General features: G+C 49.8%; 1 protein-coding gene across 3 annotated transcripts in view; it reads right to left on the bottom strand.

The window, feature by feature from the left end:
- The window catches only part of RIPK1 (receptor interacting serine/threonine kinase 1), a 37990-nt gene extending 16477 nt beyond the window's left edge, over positions 1-21513 (bottom strand). For 2 of the 3 annotated variants that reach the window (XR_010786700.1, XM_066579272.1), the window contains exons 1-7: positions 16806-17027; positions 13541-13694; positions 12335-12472; positions 10057-10297; positions 7778-7927; positions 6112-6188; positions 4787-4874 (exon numbers count right to left, since the gene is read on the bottom strand). Coding sequence is in view for 2 of the 3 variants with exons in the window: in XM_066579272.1 (XP_066435369.1) it covers positions 4787-4874; positions 6112-6188; positions 7778-7927; positions 10057-10297; positions 12335-12472; positions 13541-13694; positions 16806-16984 (1027 nt within the window). In the remaining variant the exon portion in view is untranslated. Of the gene's footprint in view, positions 1-4786; positions 4875-6111; positions 6189-7777; positions 7928-10056; positions 10298-12334; positions 12473-13540; positions 13695-16805; positions 17028-21317 lie in introns of those variants that run through there. The other variant, XM_066579273.1, reaches the window with a different exon arrangement.
- Positions 21514-23670: the final 2157 nt, after the last annotated feature.

Below are 23670 nucleotides of genomic sequence, written 5' to 3'. Positions count from 1 at the left end.
ATTTAAAATGGTCGCCGGAGAGAAAAAAACAAAAAAACTACGTCTCCCACAATGGTACAAAAACGGTCATCCCTCCTGAATTTGAAGGCACTGAGCATGCCTGACCAATAACCATTGGATACCAAAGAAGAATCAAGGATGCCGGAATAACCCTTTAAGGAGTTGCCTCTATTAATGATCAGAAAAATAAAGGCAGCTGCTATTAGTACTAATTGGGGAAAAGGGGGAGGAAGCTCGCTGCAACTACTACCAGGGGAGCCGGGGAGGTGTCCTGCTTCTAGTAAGGGGGGGGGGGGGGGAGCGGTAGCACTGCTGTAGTTGGTATGGCGGGGTTTACATATCCTGCTTGCAGTGTTTGCAGTCTGCTTTATTTGACAATACTTGGAACCGGTTCAACAAAGAGAAGGGATGTGTAATGTGTCGCTTGTGAAAGCTCAGCACTCAGTGCGCCACGACTTTAGCCAAACTCTTAGAAACCGACTCCTAGAACTGCATAAGGTTTATTTCAGGTTGTGTTGCTTCACTGCAATCAGTTTTGCCTCCCGTCGCTATAGAGCAGGGTGCCGGTATGGAGTCTTACTGGCAATGTGCCATGAGAAATAGTCATGTTAGCTGTCTGACAAGTAAGCAAACAGCATTTCTAGTGCCACCTACTGATGGTAACTACCGTGCAAATCAAAAGTATGACTCCATACTAGAGGATCTCTTCAATCAGAGCCAGTAACCCCACCACTTACCCCTCCGAGAGTTACATCAAAGCCCTCTCAGGCTCAGGCCTGTGATTGGCTGCTGTCAGTCTGACGTGTCGTATACAAGCTGACTGTAGCTCCCGGTGGGAGAATGGCAGATGCATGGCTGGAGGTGCAGGGGTCCGGAATGGGCAACTATAGGCCATTTTATTATTTTTCAACGTGAGATTTAGGGGTTTAGTTTTTTTTTTAATATCTTTTTTACTGACTGTTTATTGGGGGTAAAAAGAAAAACAAAGTATTAACACTTATAATTTTTTCAATTAGTATATTTACGCTACAGAAAAGGGGGGTGGGGGGGGAGGAATGGGTTACTCATTTTGGTTCCGATTCCTCCCCCCCCCCCCCCCCTACTTCTGCAACAATTTTTTTTTCTTTTTTACTATCCATGTCCTCCATGACGTCATTTAAGACCTCGGGGGGACAGTCGCATGTTTTTTTGCTTTTTTATCGGACACTTTTCCCTGCAGCTGGAGCATCCATAGGAGCTGCATCCATCAGAGCCCCAGTTACAGGGAAAAACATCCCCCTGTAGGGACGATAGTCACTAACAGCTGATCAGGGTCTGCTAGGAGCCTACAGCTTTGCTGTAACAGGGGATCGCGGTGTTCAAGCGATTGCTGGCTTGCGTAGTGGAAGAAACACTTCCATTCTTTCACTTCTTAGTACATAGCGCTCATCAAGCGCCATGTATCTGGGGAAAGGCGGCAGGTGGTTAAAAAACAGCTTCTCCCTTCTCCTCCGAGTTCTCAGCTGTGACGACCAGCTGACAACCCGACCTGCTCGATTGGAGGAGCAGAGGCTTTAAAGGAGATGTCCCGCGCCGAAACGGGTTTTTTTTTTTTTTAAACCCCCCCCCCCGTTCGGCGCGAGACAACCCCGATGCAGGGGTTAAAAAAACCACCCGCACAGCGCTTACCTGAATCCCGGCGGTCCGGTGACTTCAATACTTACCGCTGAAGATGGCCGCCGGGATCCTCTATCTTCGTGGACCGCAGCTCTTCTGTGCGGTCCACTGCCGATTCCAGCCTCCTGATTGGCTGGAATCGGCACGTGACGGGGCGGAGCTACACGGAGCTACACGGAGCCCCATAGAGAACAGCAGAAGACCCGGACTGCGCAAGCGCGGCTAATTTGGCCATCGGAGGCCAAAAATTAGTCGGCACCATGGAGACCAGGACGCTAGCAACGGAGCAGGTAAGTAAAAAACTTTTTATAACTTCTGTATGGCTCATAATTAATGCACAATGTACATTACAAAGTGCATTATTATGGCCATGCAGAAGTGTATAGACCCACTTGCTGCCTCGGGACATCTCCTTTAATCCCGTGCAGGGGTGTAACTATAGAGGATGCAGGGGATGCGGTTGCACCCGGGCCCAGGAGCCTTAGGGGGCCCATAAGGCCTCTCTTCTCCATATAGGGAGCCCAGTACTATGAATAAAGCATTATAGTTGGGGGCCCTGTTACAAGTTTTGCATCAGGGCCCGGGAGCTTCAAGTTACGCCTCTGGTCCCGTGCCTCATTTCTGCGATCAGGTGGGATTAAAGCCCAGGACCAAATGTCAAATTTACAGTGCTTGGTCCTTAAGGCGTTAAGCGTTTAATGCCAGGCTCACAAACCGTATGGTAAAGTGCTGAGGCAAACCAAAAAAAAAAAAAAAAAACCAAAAACACAAGGCAGAGTTTTATCGGCGTGTAGTGCTACATATCACCGCGTTTGTGATTGCAAATGCCTGCCGATGACAAGGTATCTTATGTACTTTTTTTTTAAACTTTTCTTCTATTGTCTCTAAGAAACGTTACATAAAAACGCCGCACATACGCAGCGTAGTTGCACATGTACAGACTTTTCTATGCACCCATAGAGATCTATCGCCGATAATGTAGAACATGTATATATTCAATGTATGTAAAAACAAACGCAGCAAGTGTGAATGGCTCAATGAAAATCCACGTACCTTTACTGACTCCATTCACTGCGTATTATGCGTGGGTACATTGCATGTGGAATACGCAATTAAATTACGCGTGTGAGCCTGTTTGTCTCATGTGTGCCCAACTGTCCTCTGCACATCACACAGTGCCTACTTAGCCAAGACATGCAGTGTTTTATGACAATAGGAGAAGTCTTCCGCTGTACGTTTTCTGCCTCTAGTGTCAACCCCGGGCTTAAAGGGGTTGTCCGGCCAGAAACATCATAGCTCATTACTTCTGTTTGCCCATTTCCATGCACTTTGTAATATACATTGTGCATGGAAAATGAAGCAAACAGAAGTTTTGGACTTACCTTTAGGGGTGCCCCCCCCGTGTTGACCCTCGGTCGTCCCAGGTTACGACAAGAAATCTTCTGCATTTCTTGTCGGGCCGGCAGCAGCTCTCGTCGGCGCTGGAACGCTCCTCTTCCCTTCCGCGCATGCGCAGTCCTTTCTTCTGCCGGGACCGCGCTCTTTACCTCATCATCGCAGGGGACGCGCGCCGCCGGTCGGCGCATGCGCAGTACACTCACTTCCTGGTTTCATATACCAGAGCGGAGTGAGTGACTGCCTGCCGCTGCTGCTTGGATAAGAGCCAAGAAGACACCGTCGGGACTTTAAAAGTATGTGAAAGGGGAGAAGGGGAGTAGGGGAGAAGGGGAGAAATGTTGGAGAGATGGATGTGTGCACGGGGGGGGTGTGCAGTGATGTGTGTGTATGTGCACGGACCGGATGACAGACGTCCCGGGGGAAGGGGGGGGGGTGTGGAGTGGGAGAGATCGATCGATGGATGGATGTGTGCAGGGGAAGGGGGGGGGGGGGGGAGGGGGGGGGGGGTGTGCAGTGATGTGTGTGTATGTGCACGGACCGGCTGTCAGAAGTCCCGGGGGAAGGGGGGGTGTGTGGAGTGGGAAAGATCGATGGATGGATGGATGGATGTGTGCAGGGGAAGGGGGGGGGGGTGCAGTGATGTGTGTGTATGTGCACGGACCGGATGACAGACGTCCCGGGGGAAGGGGGGGGGGGGGGGGGGGGGGTGGAGTGGGAGAGATCGATCGATGGATGGATGTGTGCAGGGGAAGGGGGGGGGGGGGGGGGGGGGGTGCAGTGATGTGTGTGTATGTGTACGGACCGGCTGACAGACGTCCCGGGGGAAGGGGGGTGTGTGGAGTGGGAGAGATCGATGGATGGATGGATGGATGTGTGCAGGGGAAGGGGGGGGGGGGGTGCAGTGATGCGTATGTGCATTGACCCGGCTGACAGAAGTGTGTGTGTGTGTGTGGGGGGGGGGGGGGGGGGGGGGGGGGGGGGGGGGGGGGGGGGGGGGGGGTCATTGTGAGAGGGGCACTATGAGGGCATGTGTGTGTGGGGAAATGTTTTACTTTAGCAGGGGGCGGGGCGAGACTGTAGAGCAGTTCAATAGAGGTGGGCGTGTTGTGGGCGGGGCTACGACATGAGCTGAGGGAAATCCTGCCTTTTCATGTCTTACTACCATCGGGAGCGCGCACACAGAAGAGGGGGGGGGGGGGGGGGGGGGCGCAGGGCATGTAAGGCAGCACAGAGGCACCATCTTTGAAAACTGCAGAGAAGATCAGTCTAAGGTAATAAACTGACATTGCAGCTGATCTGCCGGCCGGTTTGAGCCCCTGTATGCGGTCTGTTACTATCCTTACTGAAAGGGAAGCAGCAGCATTATAAAAATTTTTACCCTGTGTGGCCGGACAACTCCTTTAAAGGATCAAAAATGTCCCCATTCGCCTTGTGCAAATTGGACTTTACAAGACTATGGGTTCCTCCTCTTAACTTTGCAATCCAATTTTGGATTCAGGGTTCCCTAGGGGGCTCTCTTCCTGCCATTATACAAGGGTGCCATCTGTTGGCTAGAGCCAGTACTGCGGTATGGGACATGCTGGAGAGGCCCCCCGACAATAGAGTAGCCAGTAATATACAGTAAGAATACCCTGCCGGATGTCTTCAGACAGTGTAACTGTACAGCCTTCAATCAGAATGTCTTCAGACGTCAGAGTGATTGGAAAGGGTTAATAAGTAGGATAAATCTTACCTCTCGGGATACTGGGAGGCTCTGCATCACAGTCCAACTGTAAAGATGCCATCCTTTGGACAAAGGCATCTGGTTTAGGGTACGAGGCCTAAAAGGTGTAAATAAAAAAAAAGAATTTGTGAAATCATCAGTTTTCCCCACCACATGGAGAAGATTTGTTACAATGTCATTTACATAGTTTGTACTGTAAACTTATGCTTCATGTGAACATAACCTTACATAGAGTACTTCTATATAGGATGACTGCCGCTTACGGAGATGTTAAAAAAATAAAAATAAATTTAAATTGCTGGTATGGTTACTCTGTCGGAGCACAGGCGCGTCTAGCAGCTTGGTCTCTTTCAGCAGGCAGGGATTTGAAATCCCCACCTGCTAATAGGGCTGTATCTAATTGGCAGAGCGCTCAGCCCTTCATTAAATGACAGCTGAGTGCTGCCTGAGAATGGTCACAGCACTAAGCCAATCAGAGGCAGCACTTGGCCATTCACTGAATTCAATGAATGGCTGAGCACTCAGCCAATCAGATACAGCCCTTTCAGCAGGCGGGGATTTTAAATACAACCTGCTGAAAGACTCAGAAAAGTGACATGACCCAAGCTGCTAAATGTGCCTGAGCCCCAGCAGCGGTGGGTTTTTTTTTTTTTTTTTTTTAACACCAGAAAGGAATGATTTTCAGGGAAGGGCTTCTATTTCAAGCCCTTCTCCGAAAATCACTGTAGGGGTTATCGGCAGCCCATTGCTTTCAATGGGCACGGACCTGCACTCACACGTTTGTGCACGTACGTGGGCGCATGGTTTTGTGTGCACCTATGTATGCACACGTTCGTGTGAATGCATCCTTATTAGAGATGAGTGAGCATACTCCCTAAGGACAATTACTCGATCGAGCATTGCCCTTAGCGAGCACCTGCCCGCTCGAGAGCAAAGATTCGGCTGCCGGCGGCAGGGGAGAACGGGGAGGAACGAAGGGGAGATCTACCTCTCTCTCTCCCCCCCTGCTCACTGCCGCAACTCACCTGTCACCCGCGCCAGCACCCGAACCTCTGCTCCCGAGCGGGGAGATACTCGATCGAGTAATTGTCCTTAGGGAGTATGCTCACTCATCTCTAATCCTTATTCATCAGCAACGGGCTTTTACAAATCAATAATTGGGCTAGAATGTCTGAGCTTACATTAATTAGGACACTTTCATACTATACAATTATAGCAAATTAGAGGGTAAGGCGGACCATTCCACCCACGTGGCAACGGAAGGTCGTCCGCTACTTTGACAGCATTTGAGATGTTTGATCAAAATTGGTGCAAATGTATCCAGAAGGTCTCACCTGAATTACAGCCACATCCTTGGCTACATCCTTTTCATATTTCTGAGAGTACACGGGCCTAAATGTCTTTTCGCAGTCTGAAACAAAACAAAGTTACAATTCTAAAAACATTTAGGCTAGTCACACTTAGGCTGGGCTCACACGACCGCGTCGATACAGCGTATTCCTCACGCAGGTATTGCGCTTGTAATAAGCTGTACCAATCTGCCATAGGTGGGCAAGCTGCCGCTCACACGAAATACTTGGTAAGAAGGAAGGGGGGGGGGGGGGGGGGAAATCATCGCAGCATGTCCTATCTTGGCATGTATTATGCATGCCCACCAAGATAGAACATTGCAACGGAGCGTCATGCAGTCAGTATGCAGAGTCATCACGTACTGGCTGTGTGCCACATGTGTATCTCACAGCCTGCCTGCCATGAGATACGGTCGTGAGCGCCTGGCCTCATGTTGTAGCTTCTATGGGCCGCACCGGCTTATAAGAGGACATTGGGTTTCCCTCATTTTGGTGGGAACAAGGCACTGCGTTCAGCACTATTCTGGTCATCAAAGTCGCGTTTTACAAAATCCATTACATTTGAACACAGCCTTACAGAAAAACATTAAAATAGGAGTCTGTAATACACCCCTGTGACCCGAGGCCGTATGTACACAGAACTCACATCTGAATAGAGCCCATTATTTTCAATGGGTTTATTTACTTTTTTATGCATTTGCTCGCACAGAAAATACGAGTGTGATGCGTTTCCATTTTAACTATTGGAATCACTTGTGAACAAAGTAAGTAAATTTGATGCATATCGCACACTTGCAGGTAATCGAGTGCAATATAAGAAACACTGAAAAGCATTAGATTTAGGTTTGGCGCAGAGTCTTCAGCGGTGGGCACCATAGAAACCAAGACACTGTCGAGTATACGAAAATACAGCACCCGGCTCCCCGTCACCTCGCCCAGCAGCACAGTAAGTTAGTGTCGGCAGGTGAGCGGTTCCCTTGAAGCAGGTAAACAGCTGTGATTGAGAGTAGCTCTGACCCTGGCCATAGCCAGCAGCGGTCAGCTATCAGAAATGGTAGAGAGCGGTTGGGTATAGAATAAAGAGTGATCAAAACATTGTGCATACCCCAGAAAAGGTACTAATAGAAACTACAGCCGACCTTACAACACAAGTTGGTAGAAAAAATATATATATGAAGATCCGAATTTGGTGAAGGAGAGCCTTTTTTTTTTTTTTTAAAAAGGGAGTAAAACAGCAAAAACTACACAAAATTGTCATGGTCGTAATCATACTGACTCCCAAAATAAAAGTTTACATGTTATTATTTCTTCCACTCAGGAAAATTCCCAGAAAAAAAAAAAAGGTACAAAATTCTCTTTTCTATCACACTTTTTAAAAATGTTTTTAAAATCATTAATGTGTCATATACAGTGTAACATTAAAAAAATAAAACTAAAAAAGAATGGCTGTGTCAGGGAAGGGTTAAAAAAATTTCCACAAAAGAGGTTTTGAAGTGTAGTTCCAGTTATGAGTGTCTGGAAGTGATGACAGAAGACACCGGCAGGAGGATTGGTGGTCACAAAGGCAATCTGACTGGCGCTGCCATCCTCTGTTGATGAAGGTTTGCAGATCATCTCTATGAAGTACAACCACCACAGGGGGGCGTCTCACCTTGAAAAGTCGGTCTTTCTTCGGCTTTCTTCGTCCAGCACCGCTCCATCAGGTCGGACGCCTCCGGTAGCCCGCAGCGCTGACACTCCTGCACATCCGGCCTCTCGCCCCCCGTTACACATAGTGATAATTGTGCGGTATTAATTGCATCTACAGAATAAGATGAGAGATCCCACATTATTGCCCGAGTGTGCCCACCACAATGCTGTAATGGGGCTTTATGTATTTTGCTAAAACACGATGTACAAACATTGCAATAATTTTACGTTAATTTTTTCTATTCTCCCTGCATTTAGCCGGTATCTGCTGGTGTCATATGTGAGGTCACATTGGCATCATGACATATGGTGGCGTCCAGAAGGAGAAGCCCCTATGGAGTACTTGATCCCCCTTACTGACAGTCTAACGCCACAGTTAGCAAACTTCACCGTATAATGTACAGGAACTGCACAGAGCAGCACTAGAGGAAGCAGTGCATCGGTACACTACTAAATCCTTCTGATTGCACTGGATACCCCCTCACATGTGACCTCCAGTCCTCAGGAGAGCATCCCCACTCCTCATCTGCCCATAGCATTTCTCCCATACTCTACCTGCAGACATCAGTGATTGGACAGGACTTGGTGGTAAACAAAGCCTGGTGCAGACAGCCAGAGGGGCGGCACTGGACCCAACAGGTAAATACTGCTGCCAATTGCAAGAAGCCACCATTACCTGACCTTCGGCCACCCCCTCCAAGCACACGCGTGTGTTTTTATGTAATCACTAGCTTACCCGTTGTGTGTTGCTGCAACCAATCACAGCGCAGCTTTCATGTTACCTCAGCAGTATAAAAAAAAAAAAAAAAGCAACCAATCACAGCTCAGCTTTCATTATATCTCAGCCGTATAAAACAACCAATCACAGCACAGCTTTTATGTTCCCTCAGCAGTATAAGAAATAGCAACCAATCACAGCGCAGCTTTCATGTTACCTCAGCAGTATAATATATAACACCCAATCACAGGACAGCTTTCATGTGACCTGAGCTTTCGAAACAGTCGGCGGATGCATCATTTTGTAGTTGAACACGCATCCCGTCGCTCGTAATGCCTTTTTCTTTCGTGCTTGGGATGGAAAGCAATTGGTCAATCTTTGTCTGGGGGGCATAACTGTGGACGATGCTTGCACGCGCGGCACCTATTGTAGGATAGCTGTACTATGCCAGAAAGCTTTGCAGGAGTGTACTCAACTTCCCAAAGTTTCATGGCGATCGGGGGAAGATAGTGTCATGAGCACCAAAAAAACAAAAACCACGCAACACAATAAAAATTAGAGAACGCAGCATAAACAAAAAATAGAATTAAAGTTACAGGTCTCAGGATATGATGACAAGCAAAAAAGCTGCTAACATAATTATACTGAAACGATGGACGGTGAGCTGATCATTCAGTGTAAATAGCAGCCGTTCAGTATTGAACGGCTGCTGTGTTATATCAATGGAGAGGGGTGGGGGAGCGTGAGGAGAGCAATCTCCTGCAGCCGCCCTGCTGTGAGCCAAGGATACTCACTCCTGTGCAAAAGCATGCAAGGTAGTACATGCGGGGATAAGTGTCAGACATAGTTTGTGTCCTGTCTAAATGGGCCTTTAATCCCGCCTCTACAATGTGATTGGCTGAGTAGCGCTGGATGAACCAGAGACATCACTTCCTGGAGGTGGAATTTTTGAATACAGCAAGCAGGAAGTGATCTTCTGTGGGCGAACGAGGACTGCAGGATGCCCGGCGGAGCTTCGGAGCAGCGGGAGGGACCTGGACCGAGCCTGCTAGGTAAGTATTCCTTTCTGGGAATGCAGCTTGTGCTAATTTTAGGGGTAGGGAAATGTACTGCATGAAAATAGTTCATGAGATGCGAAGAACAAGGAGGTTCCGTAGGGAAACATGGGCTACAAGAGGAAAAAAAATAAAAAATAAGTCTATGCAAATCACTCAACTATTGATCATGCCACGGGCCAGTGGGGTTAGGGGCCCGATTGAAATTGCAACCAGCGCTAAGCTGCTTCTGTAATACCCATTCAGTTCAAAAGGAGTTACATCAACGCAAGACTATCACATCGTCCGTTTCCGGAACATTCGGTGAGGTGGTCGCAAAATAGCCGAGAGTTTCTCATCTCAGCCATGAAATGCTAAAAATCGGACAACCCCTTTAAGTTTAGGCACTGATAGGGTGTAGGGACATTTCAGAAATACACTTCTTACAATATTGCCATAGCACATAAAGTAATCAGGACGCGGTCTTACTTTCATAGGGCTCCTTGTTGGCGAGGATCACCCAGGTTACAATCGCAAAACTGTAGATGTCGGATTTTTCGTTTGCCTTTATATTTAGGCTCTGCAAGTGTTCTGGAGCCATATAGAATAATGTCCCAGCATGCTTTGTATTGATCGCACTGTCATTCCGGCTACGACTGCGCTGACGATCTTTCTCCTCCTTCGTCAGGGTACTCCATGTCTGAAAGGCGGCAACTCCAAGGTCTGCGATCTGGGGATAAACGCAGGTTACTTCAGTCAAAAAATTGGAACCAAAAGAAAAAAAACAAAAACAAACAACTACTTTTTAAATGTGATCAATGCATTTCATCAGTTCCATAATAACGGTTTTATTTTTCCGTCAACAATGTTGTGCCCAACTTATTTGGGGGTGGGGGAAAGAAGACGAAACAAAAAAAAGTTGAGGTACCACTTTGATATTCCTAACTTTTACACACTTCCGCTGATGTAGTTGTAGGAGTCCTCTTTTGTAGGAGGAGTTATTTTGCTCGTCACCATTTTAATGTACATCTAGTTTGTTTGACTTTTGGACCCCCAGGGGACTGCAGCAGCGATCCTTTAATCACTTACATCATGCTTTGGAATAGATGCCTACTGACATGCCAATAAGCAGATAACTCTGGTAGACCCAATGGCCATAGTCAAGTCCCTGGCTGCTATACTATATATTTTTAGTGACCATCCTATTGTGTTTATACATCCTATCATTGCAGGATATGTATGGAGAGAGATAGCGTTGCCATCTCCTTCCATACCCTGCAGGTGTCAGCTGTTTATTACAGCTGACACCTGCGGACAACAGCCTCGTTTGGACACGTGGCCGTTCGGGACTGTCAACCCTTTAAATGCCACTGTCAACGGCTTTTAAATCCCCCAAACAATGTAACAATGTTCAGGGGTCCCGTAAGCCCGCCCCCCCCTTCCCGCGGTGAGGTCAGGGAAACCGTGCAGGTGTCATGACAGCTGGGGGCCTTTTGTAAACGCCCCAGGGCTGTCATGGCAGAATGCCTATCAAGCCATCCCCGTGGGGTGGCTTGATAGGCTGCCTGTCAGAATGAAGTATGATGTAATGCATTACATCATACTGCATAAGCGATCTAAGCCATGCTAGTTGTGGTCCCCCAGGAGGACTAAAAGAAAAAGTAAAAGTAAGAATAAAGTTTTATCACGTTAAAAAAAGTTATAAAGAAATTAACCCTTTTGCCATATTTACAATATAGAAATCTAAAGACAAAAAAATAAATACATATTTGGTATCGTGGCATCCGTAAGAGTCCAATCAAAGTAACACATTATTTACTGCGCAAAGTGAGCGTCGTCCCGAGAAAAAAAAAACAAAAAAACAAAACCGTGGGGTCACTAAGGGGGGGTTAAGGCATCCAAAGATCTTCAATAGCCGCTAGCTGAACATTCCAGGTGGAGCAAAAGGATCAGGCATTGAAATTAATTGCGCCTGATCCTCCTTCGCCGAGAGACCCTCCACCTCCCAGACACATGTGCATGTGGTCTGAGCCCACCAAAACTCAGAGGGCTTGGGGGCCTCTAGTGGTCAGTGTGAAAACTGCAGTGCTTATTTAAATATATACTGGGACATTGAAAAGGAAAATACCAAAAATAGTTTAACCCTTCAATGGGCAAAGACCATTTATGCTCCCGTGTCCAGTTGACATTTTGCAATTCTGATATATCACTTCTAACCATTTTACTCCTCTTTAACCTCTTCTGCCTTCTTCCCAGGCTACATAGTGATTATTAATAGACACTATGTACTAAAGAGTGAAATTAGAAGTATTACTTCCACTGCGACCAAGTGATCACGTGACCTCTGGGTGCCCCCTGTGACAGCAGAGTCCTAGCAGACCGTGATCAGCTCTGCTAGTGACTGTCACTACAGGGGGAGGTTTTTCATAGGAGCCCATGTATGAGATTTAAAAAGCCCCCCTCCCTCCCCATAGAGAGGCCGCTGCAGAAACGGGGAAAAAAAAAAAAAAATTGACATGCTGCGTTTGTTTTCCGCACCACATGTCCGTTTCAGAATAGCTTGGCTCCAGTGTGTGGATGAGATTTTTGCAAATCCATGGATGGTCGCTGTGCGGACCATCCACAGTACAGAAGAAAAAGTAAAGTGACAGGTACGCATGGACAGCGCTGCTGGCAGAGTCCGATTCCGCTGTGGGACTCCACATGCAGCCGGCCTTACTTGCATCACTCATGTCTAGATGTACTGTTCCTTTACTTAAAGATTTACCTTCACATGAAACTCGTCATCCGCTAGTATATTCTCCGGCTTCAGATCCTTGTGAATCACATTTTTGTTATGCAGGTACACCATTCCTTCAATGATCTCCAGAATAAAGCGAGCCTTCACCGAAACCGGTACGGCCACCTGAATGCACAGAACAAGATGGCTTGTAGCAGTTATGGTAACCGTATCATGTAACCAATCTTGTTATAAAGGGGCTATATCACTAGAGTCTGATCCACCATATACTGGCCGTCTCCCCCTCACCTCTCCATCTAGACCACTTTGCAATGCAATTTGGGGTGGTCTTCTCAAAGAGGTTGCACTGCATCTTAAAGTGACCTTACAGTCGGACCCAAAATGTAACAGTATTGGAGGAAACATTCAGGAAGTTAACCTGTAGTTTTAGGTTTCAGTTATTTCTGTCGCATGTACATGGGGGTGGGGGGTGGGGGTGGAGAAGCACAAATGGGACTGTTACAGAAAAGTCTGCAGCAAATCCCCCGCTTTACATTCCTCCAAGGCTGCCTTTATCTACAGCGTTTTATGGCTTTTTTTTTTAAATTATTTTTCACAAGTCTATGGAAAAAGCTTATTTTGTTAAAAAAAAAAACTTTTAAAGCATTTTCCACGAATTATTTATTTTTTTTTTAAAAATAGTGCATTTTCTATTTTCCTGCATTTTCCTACTAAAAAAACATGACTGCGGCCAGTTGTTAGGGAAATATACTGTACAACACATGTATTTTTTTGTTATTTGACAAGCAATCTCCCCGAGGGCTTAAAAATTAAGTAGCGCTCGCCTATTGAAAGCAATGGGAGAACTCCACAATCCTCTGCAGTGACAGTCGTGGCAGGCCATTACTTCATTGCTGTGGGGAATCCCTTCAGATGTGGCGGGGTGGAGGAATTCCCTGCAAGTATGAAGGGATTCCCTGTGGTGATGCGAGGCAGTTTTCACATGAAAAGGCCTCACATCCTGGGGTTTCACATGGATTGCGAGGGCGATATTGGGCCATCAATCACGACCTGACATCGCCCTCGCCAGTGTGACGCAGCCCCTACGCTGATGCGCACGGAATGGTGTCGGAAATGCCCCAGATAGGGTTAAATCAGCGTCCGGCTGCGGCTTTAGAGGTTGAATCGGCACAGAAGAGTCCGCTTTGGATGCCGCCATGTACACAGAGGACAGCCGACGTCACGGTGTTGTACCTGCTTTAGCACATGGAACAGGTTTCCTTTGGTCATGTACTCAATCACCAGAGCGTAGTTACCGTCTTCTAGAATGATACCGAGTAACTTCACAATTCGTTTATGGTCGAGTTTATGCATTATTTTACCTTCTTCATAGAGATCGTTGTTGTAACTGGAATACAAAAAGGAATACAAGTGAAACGACAAACCAAGTCAGAATGGTAAAAGAAAAAAAGAAAGCCGTAAGGCGAGTTCACGTCTGCGATAGGGTCAGTTCAAAACTGAAATAAACTGATTCCCCCCCCGATTAGGCTGCCTGTCCACAGGTGTTGCAATATCCTGCGGCAGATCTCTGCCGCCCGGGAGCAGGAGCCGGCAGACGGATCTCCGCGGTGAGCCCATCTGACAGATAGGCTGACTGTGGAGAATCACAGCAATTCACAGCATGCTGCTATTTGCGACCTGCAAGCAGAGAGTCGCTATGATGGGGGTGGGGGCTGCGATTTCCCTGCAGCTGGATTATCGCTGCGGGGAACACAGTGAAAATTCACACGTGGACAGGAACCCTTAATTTAAGTGGGTTTCCCCCCCCCCCCAAAAAAAAGTTTGCTTCAGTTCCGTTTTGCTTTTGACAAGAACAAAAACAGTCTGCTACATTAGTGGAGAAGGAAAACACCCCCCTCCCCCGGACGAACAGTCACAGGAGGAAATAAAGCTGGTTTCAGTTTTTCTCCTCCAAACACTGAGCAGAGAGACGGAAACCCTGAGCTGACCCAACACCGGTGTAACGCCACCCCTAGTAAGCTTAATGGTAATAAAATAGAGCAGAATGGTACACACAAAAAAAAACAAAAACCTTCATCCCAATATCCCACAACGTTGATCCAGAAGAAGTCAAGATAAAAACCTAGGGGGGGGGGGGGACCCACTAATTTCTTTAGAAGTCCCTACCCGCCCCCCCTTTTGTCCTGCAATGACTTATCACTTGTTATAGTGATCATAGGCACTGGCAATGCAAGACGGCATGGCAATCCATTGGGTTCTCCATGATTATATTGCAAGAGTCCGATGACGTCAGAGGAAGCACGCTTCCTCTAAGCCCTTTACATGCCGCAATCTACATAGATCGCGGCGCGCAAGGGGTAAACAGTGTGTGTGGGGAGTGTCGCTGTCCCGATGCACCCTCACTGTTGCAGCAGAAGGCCGGCCATCGGTGACAGCAGGCTCCCGCTGCCAGATCGGGTCTGATCTCGTGCCATCCTCAGGGCATAACTGTACGTCCCATTACACTAAGTATCGTATCGTTACGCCCTGTTGCATTAAGGGGTTAAAAGGGGCAGGGTCCCCTAGGACCAATTTATGGATAATTGACGCCAGAAACCGTTGGCAAGCTGTGCCGAATAGATAATGAGGTGTAAGTTTCCCACAGAGTTCTCACTGCTCTTACTGTAAAGAATCTCGTGGATATTGAAAGCTTCTTCCCTCTAGTCAAGGAGGATGCCCCCTTGTTATACTTGCCGTCCTGGGTATAAAGAGATCATGGGAGATCTCTCTATTGACTTGATATATTTTAACCAGTTATTAGGCTATTTTTCAGTTATCCTTTTCTAAAATAAGTCTTGATATTTTCGGGTCACACGTCTCCATTGACGTCACTAAAATACATCAGGCTGCGATTTCTCTTTCATTCGCAGAACACACAATTCGTCCCGTGAAGGAAAATTCGAAAACGCATGTCTCAAGGTTTGTGTTTTACCGTAGATCATCCAAGCAGACGCTGAACACGGAATCCGCAATTCAAATCCGATTGTGTGAGATCGGCCGACAAGCTACTCGATTTTACTCGCTGACTAATGTCCAGAGCTCTGTATTCTCAGTAAGACGTGATTTGTAAGGAGGTAGAACTAGGCTTACATGATGCCCCTTTAGACACACAAGTGGAGTCGGTTCCATTTTTAGGCGTTTAGCGCTCCTCAATGATGAGAAATGCTTAAAGCCGGCGTCGGCCGCAGCATGGCTGCTGCCGGAAACTATAGTAAAACGCTTTTTAGCGCCGCCAGCGTGAGGGAGGCCTGCGCCGCTCAATGCACCAATCACAGCCATGCAAAACTCCCCACCCCCACTAATAGTTTGCTTCTAAAAACACTTGCCAATTGCCCCTTCCCTGGAGTAATGGGAGGCATTTAGATACAAAAGGTCTCACATCCGCGGGTATATCACATTTCCGAGCTTCGCAGCTCGATATTGCGCTCGCCCTTGTGAAAAACCTGAATTTTTCTACATGTACTAAGAGGGAAAATAAAATTGTGATAGGCAGCGCTCACTTATTCAGTGCCTGGTACGGAGATAAGCTCAACTGAACAAAAAGATGTGCGCTGCTTACTTAACATTAGAGATGAGTGAGCATACTCGCTAAGGGCAATTACTCGATCGAGCATTGTCCTTAGCGAGTACCTGCCCGCTCGGAAGAAAAGGATTGGCTGCCGTCGGCAGGCAGGGAGCGGCGGGGGAGAGCGGGGAGGAACGGAGGGGAGATCTTTCTCTCTCCCCCCTGCGCTTACTGCCGCAACTCACCTGTCACCAGCTCAAGCAGCCGAACCTTTTCTTCCGAGCAGGCAGGTACTCGCTATGGACAATGCTTGATCGAGTAATAGCCCTTAGCGAGTATGCTCGCTCATCTCTACTTAACATCTTTGGTGCACTATGTTAGCAGCACGAAGAACTACAGATTATATTTCAGCTCTGAAGCTGAATGGCGCTGCAAACAAGCTGAAGAACTAGTCTGCGACTGCAGGATGGAGGAGGAACCATGAAGGTGGTAATCCAACGGCACCTTCATGCGTACTGACTTTTTTCTATTCATTCCTTCATTCACTGTCTTAGTGGCGTTGCATATCAGGGAAAATAAGACCCTCCCCTTGAAAATAAGACATTGTGCCTGTTTTAGGGCCAAAAAAACTCTATAAAGACATGGTCTTATTTTCAAGGAAACACTACTACCTTGGCGTGTATGCGGGCCTAATACACTCCAAGATAAAACATTCAGCAATTTTTCTTCCGCGCAAGCCGTATGTGAGCGGCAATATGGTCGCCTATGGCAGATTAAAACAGCGTATTACACATGCAAGACCCGTGCGCAGAATACGCTGTACTGACAGCCGTGTGAGCCCGGCCTAAAGGTTACATAGAAGCTTCACATTTTAGTATGTGAACTGGTAGCTCAAACACACTTGTCACAGACTAGGATACACTTCACTGCTACATTCATGATCTATAGACTTACGAGGCCTGCTTATATCCTGTATAAACCGTTTTTAGCGCCACTAGCCCATGTTTCCGATGACAGCACAAGTAGATCTTGCCAAATCCTCCAGAATCGATCTCCTTCTTATCTAGCAGGTCCTTGGAGCTCATGCGGATGTCATCCAGGGACATGTCTGCAACGGCTGCTTGCAATGCCATGGGCAGAATGGGAAGAGAAAAACAAACAAAAAAAAAAACAAAAAAAACCTAGAAATAAAAAAAAAAATACACACCATCAATAAGCATGTTCTCTAGACACAATGGGTTTTAAATTTTTCGGAGATACTATCAAATATGTCAGACTACTCATGTGGTATTGTAAGTGGAGGAAACCACAAACCTTGTGCTAGATTCTGCTCTAAACCATACAAGTAGACATCTAGGCAATCTTAATCATTACGGGAAATAAAGGCCGAATATGGTTTTATGATGTGCTTTACTGGTAAATTTCAGATATAAGCCCAACCCCGAAAATAAGGCCTAACTGCAGAACAAAAATAACCACATCACCCAAGCGCTGTCGTCTCCGGCCCGTCTTCTCCCTGGAAGTGGTCTTCAACATCTCTTCTGGCCGGGGATTGGAAAATCCCCACCTCTAGGAAGCGCTGGCTCTGATTGGCTGAGCTGCATCCCTCAGCCAATCAGAGCCAGCACTTGATGAATCAATCACAGCCAATGAATGCAGCACTTCCTGGAGGCGGGGTTTTTCCTATTCTCAGCCAGAAGGGATGTTGAAGACAACTTCCAGGGACCGGGTAGAAGACGGAGAGGCCGGAGAGGACAGCACTTAGGTTACGTATGTGTTTTTGTCTTTTTCCTGCAGTGCATAGTTTAAGCCTTTTACAGGAGGGTTTCCTACTGTCAATGTTGCATCACATGAAAACCATGTTTACGTGTGATGCAAAAGAAAGGAAACATGGGCTACAAAACATCGCAAATTGCGGCTGTATAGAGCATGCCACGATTTTGTATTTTGTAAAAGCATGCGATTTGTAGCACTGTCGCATTGTGACAAAAATCACGTGATAAAGTCGCTCGTCTGCAGGCGGCCTAAAGCAGATGCTTCTCAGCAAGGAAGGGGGACGGGGATTTTTTAAATATATATATAAAATCAATTTAGTTGGAACTTCAGGGTGGGGGGGGGGGGGGGGGTGGAGAAGGGGTTTTGCCTCCTCCTAAAAACAAGCAAAAAAAAAAAAATTGCTGCAAGTTACATAATGGGGCCTTCAGGAGCCGGGAGAAGATCGGTGAGGTGAAGATCTGGTAAGATGATTGCTGGGGAGCAGTAGGCAAGTCTAGAATTTTTCTCTTTTCCTCTCCAATGACAGAACCCCTTAAGGAGGTGCAAGACAGGCCTGTCACTAGAGGGTTAGGGCTCTTTACATGGGCCAAGATATTTAGATTCCCGCAGTCAGCGAGGAGCTGAATGATTGTCTAAACGCACGAACGACTACACAACGAATGAGAACTTGTTACGTTTTTATCCATGCAGAAACAATGGATGGGCCCGTGTAAACAGGCAGCCGCTTATGTATGCACAACTGCCTGTTTACTGTGAGCACACAGCCTGCAGAGCTGGAGACTTCATAGCAGTTCAGGGACGGATTCCCACCACAAACCCTCGAATGCCTCTCTAGGGCTCTGGAATTTGCCACCGTGCAGAAAAAGCCACATCAAACTCTGCGTGTCCAAGTTGTGGATTTTGATGCCGGATTGAGAAGATCTAAAGGGTCTTTCTGGAACTCCCCTCCCCCCGCAGACCTGCATGCGTGATTCACTCTGTCGATGGGCAAAATCCATGCAGAATTCGAACACAGAAGCCAGGTTTCTGCATCAAGCAGCGACATGTGACTTCTTGATGCAGTAGTGCGATTTTCCATGTTGGAATTCCGCGTGTAGTTCTTGGCGCAGTAGACCTCCACCACCGCTGATCAGAGCCAACGTGAGATGGCAGTTTTGGGATTCGCAGGACCATGTCTTGGGCCTTCGGGGATCATGAATAGGTTCACAAGGCTCACACTAGATCCAGGTTTGTGAAGAGTGCGTTCTTTAGGATGAACTGCGGAGGGGCAGAATGAAAGTAGGACGTTGTCCTCAGAGGTGGAGTGCCAACACCACTGTACGTAGGAAAGAGGGAACAGGACGCAGGACTATCTTGCCAGCCAAACCCCGATTTACTATTTTTCACCAAGACAAGGCTGCAAGCTCAGAAACCGGTCAGATGGAAGTGGCCGCTGCCACAAAAGGACACCAGTCAGATGGAAGTGGCCGCTGCCACAAAAGGACACCAGTCAGATGGAAGTGGCCGCTGCCACAAAAGGACACCAGTCAGATGGAAGTGGCCGCTGCCACAAAAGGACACCAGTCAGATGGAAGTGGCCGCTGCCACAAAAGGACACCAGTCAGATGGAAGTGGCCGCTGCCACAAAAGGACACCAGTCAGATGGAAGTGGCCGCTGCCACAAAAGGACACCAGTCAGATGGAAGTGGCCGCTGCCACAAAAGGACACCAGTCAGATGGAAGTGGCCGCTGCCACAAAAGGACACCAGTCAGATGGAAGTGGCCGCTGCCACAAAAGGACACCAGTCAGATGGAAGTGGCCGCTGCCACAAAAGGACACCAGTCAGATGGAAGTGGCCGCTGCCACAAAAGGACACCAGTCAGATGGAAGTGGCCGCTGCCACAAAAGGACACCAGTCAGATGGAAGTGGCCGCTGCCACAAAAGGACACCAGTCAGATGGAAGTGGCTGCTGCCACAAAAGGACACCAGTCAGATGGAAGTGGCCGCTGCCACAAAAGGACACCAGTCAGATGGAAGTGGCCGCTGCCACAAAAGGACACCAGTCAGATGGAAGTGGCCGCTGCCACAAAAGGACACCAGTCAGATGGAAGTGGCCGCTGCCACAAAAGGACACCAGTCAGATGGAAGTGGCCGCTGCCACAAAAGGACACCAGTCAGATGGAAGTGGCCGCTGCCACAAAAGGACACCAGTCAGATGGAAGTGGCCGCTGCCACAAAGGGACACCAGTCAGATGGAAGTGGCCGCTGCCACAAAGGACACCTTCCTGGTCAAGAAGTGAGCTGGAACATCAGTCAAGAGCTTGAAGGGAGGAGACTGCAGCACATCAAGTACTAAGTGGGCTCAAGGCACGAAGGTCCTAGTCCGACGATGGCCATACCTAGTCCGACGATGGCCATACCTAGTCCGACGATGGCCATACCTAGTCCGACGATGGCCATACCTAGTCCGACGATGGCCATACCTAGTCCGACGATGGCCATACCTAGTCCGACGATGGCCATACCTAGTCCGACGATGGCCATACCTAGTCCGACGATGGCCATACCTAGTCCGACATTAGCTGTAAATGCTGCCATGTTACCGGTGTAACATGGCAGCGTTTACATGTGAGAATGTGGCCCAAGGAACGACAGTAACCCTTAGGCTAAGGCTGCAGCGCTGGGACCAATCAGTGGAGATGCTGCAGCCTCTGTGCTCCGTGCCGCCCGGGTTTTTTGGACGTGCGCACTCTCCCTGACAGCCGCCGGCTGTGAGGTCCGTTCCGGCGGACGCATCACTGCAGTGTGACGGCCTCAGCTGTCTTTTGTCCGCCGCCGTCTCCCTCCCGGCGGCTGCCAGGTCCCTTCTGCGGCCCGCATCACTACAGTGTGATGACGCCGGGGGTGGAGGGGTGAGACACGGACAGTTTGCAGCTGCAGCGCTGGCGGGGTTGTACTGTGAGGGGGTTGACAACTTGTGGGCCGCCGCAGCCGGGTAAGCCACTTGCTGCGCGCATTTAAAAGACAGATGAAATAAAAATTGCAGCATGCATTACTGCAGATTTCACACTAACGGCTTCCATTGAAGTCAACGGAACCCGTATGACCACAAGTTATATTGGGGGCAGGTTGCGGATTTCCAGTCAACTTGGGGAAATCTGTACTGCGCATGCCTGACGGCTGGACCACCAGGGCAGAAAAACCAAGAAAATGACAGGGTGGGGGACGAGGGGGCACCGGCCGGGCGCCGGGGGAGCAGGAGGGCACCGGCCGGGCGCCGGGGGAGCAGGAGGGCACCGGCCGGGCGCCGGGGGAGCAGGAGGGCACCGGCCGGGCGCCGGGGGAGCAGGAGGGCACCGGCCGGGCGCCGGGGGAGCAGGAGGGCACCGGCCGGGCGCCGGGGGAGCAGGAGGGCACCGGCCGGGCGCCGGGGGAGCAGGAGGGCACCGGCCGGGCGCCGGGGGAGCAGGAGGGCACCGGCCGGGCGCAGGGGGAGCAGGAGGGCACCGGCCGGGCGCAGGGGGAGCAGGAGGGCACCGGCCGGGCGCAGGGTCGGACTCCGCTGCGGCTCCTGCAGCCATATCTATAGACAGCGGATCTCCGGCACTTGTCAGGCTTTCACTTTCAGTTCCTCACACATACCCCCCTGCTGGGGGACGTAGGGCGCGGGGGCACCCGGCACACACAGCTGACACACGGGCCCGCTCACCTGTCCTACCCGTCCCCCGGGGCTGCAGCACGATTGTCTGGGGAGCCCTCTGTCTTCTACATGGCGGCGCGCCTGTCCCGGCCGCGGTCCTCCTCCGTCCTCCGTCCGCCGCTTCCGTCTTTTCTTTTTCTTTTCAAATGAAACTTCTCGCTGCGGAGCCGCTTATATACCCAGGAGTACGTCACTATCCCTCCTCACTGAAGCCCTTCTACAGCACTTCCCCCGCCTCTCTCTCTCTCTCTCTCCACTCCCTCCGCTTCCCTTCCTGGGGACGCCCATTCCGTGCAGGGAACTTCCCAGGGTGAACAGCAGTGAACAAGTCCAGCAACCTAATTGAGGCGCCTGCTCAGCACCCTGTGATATCACGGCCCGTCCTATCACCTACACGGGGCCGCCCATCCTTACACTGAGCCGCCCACCACCTACACAGGGTCGCCCGTCCCTTACACTGAGCCGCCCATCCGTTACACAGGGCCGCCCACCACCTACACAGGGTAGCCGGTCCGCATATTACCACTTTTGGCCGCAGTTCTCCAGGGCGCGGCCGATTCACCCAATCAGCTGGCTGGAATCGGCACACGTGACTACACAGCGTGCACGCGGATTGCCTGCAGCAGCCGTGTACACTACACAGTACAGTTATGCAGCCGTGCACTACACACTACACTTAAGCAGCACGGGGTTAGGTTTAGGGTTAGGTTTAGGGTAACCCCAACCCTAAACCTAACCCTAAACACTAACCCTAAACCTTAACCCTAACCCCAACCCTAACCCTAAACACTAACCCTAAACCTAACCCTAAACCGTAACCCCGTGCTGCTTAACTGTACTGTGTAGTGTACACGGCTGCTGCAGGCAATCCGCGTGCACGCTGTGTAGTCACGTGTGCCGATTCCAGCCAGCTGATTGGGTGAATCGGCCGCGCCGGAGAACTGCGGCAGAATGTGTTAATATGCCGCCCGTCCCTTATACTGAGCCGCCCATCACTTACATGGGGCGCATATTTGGTATTTCAGCCGCACTTCAGTAGCGGCGAGCGATTCCAGCGACCTGATTGGTTGTTGGGTACATCCCTTACACGGGGCCGTCCATCCCTTACAATGGGCCGTCATCCCTTCTACTGGGCCGTCATCCCTTCTACTGGGCCGTCATCCCTTCTACTGGGCCGTCATCCCTTACACTGGGCCGCCCATCCCTTACACTGGGCCGCCCATCCCTTACACAGGGCTGCCCATCCCTTACTCGGGGCCGCCCATCCCTTACTCGGGACCGCCAATCCCTTACACAGGACCGGCAATCCCTTACACTGAGCCGCCCATCCCTGACAATAGGCTGTCATCCCTTACATGGGGCCGTCCATCCCTTAAACAAATCCCTGCCCATCCATTACACTGAGCCGCCGATGCTTACATGAGCTGTCATCCCTTACACTGGACCTCCCATCCCTTATACAGGACCGCCCATGCCTTACACGGTGCCGTCCATCTCTTACACTAAGCCGTGTATCCCTTACACTGAGCCGCCCATCCCTTACATGGGGCCGTCCATCCCTTACACGTGGCCGCCCATCCCTTACACGGGGCCGCCAATCCCATACACGGGGCTGCGCATCCCTTACACCGGGCCACCCATCCTTTACACTGAGCTGCCCATCCCTTACAATAGCTCGTCATCCCTTACACAGAGGACGTCCGTCCCTTACACTTAGCCGCCCATTTCTTACACTTGGTCATCCATCCCTTACATGGGGCCGTCCATGCCTTACACTGGGCTGCCCATCCCTTACACTGGGCTGTCCGTCCCTTACACTGGACTGTCCATCCCGTACACTGGGCTGCCCATCCCTTACACTGGGCCGTCATCCCTTTCACTGGGCCATCATCCCTTTCACTGGGCCGTCATCCCTCTCACTGGGCGGTTCATCTCTTACACTGGGCCGCCCATCCCTTACACTGGGCCGCCCATCCCTTACACTGAGCCGCCCATCCCTTACACTGAGCCGTCCATCCCTTACAATAGGCCGCCCATCCCTTACACGGGGCCGTCATCCCTTACACTGAGCCGTCCATCCCTTACACTGAGCCGTCCATCCCTTACACGGGGCCGTCATCCCTTACACGAGGCCATCATCCCTTACAGTGGGCCGCCATCCCTTACACTGGGCCGCCCATCCCTTACACTGAGCCGCCCATCCCTTACACTGAGCCGCCCATCCCTTACACTGAGCCGCCCTTCTCTTACACTGTGCCATCATCTCTAACACGGGGCCGTCCATCCCTTACACTGGGCCGCCCATCCCTTACACGGGGCCGTCCATCCTTTACACTGAGCCGCCCATCCCTTACACGGGGCC

The sequence above is a fragment of the Eleutherodactylus coqui genome, chromosome 9 (genome assembly GCF_035609145.1).
Source record: "Eleutherodactylus coqui strain aEleCoq1 chromosome 9, aEleCoq1.hap1, whole genome shotgun sequence".
Classification (NCBI taxonomy): domain Eukaryota; kingdom Metazoa; phylum Chordata; class Amphibia; order Anura; family Eleutherodactylidae; genus Eleutherodactylus; species Eleutherodactylus coqui.
Note: the sequence above shows the minus strand (reverse complement) of the source record. Positions and strands in the feature narration are given on the sequence as shown.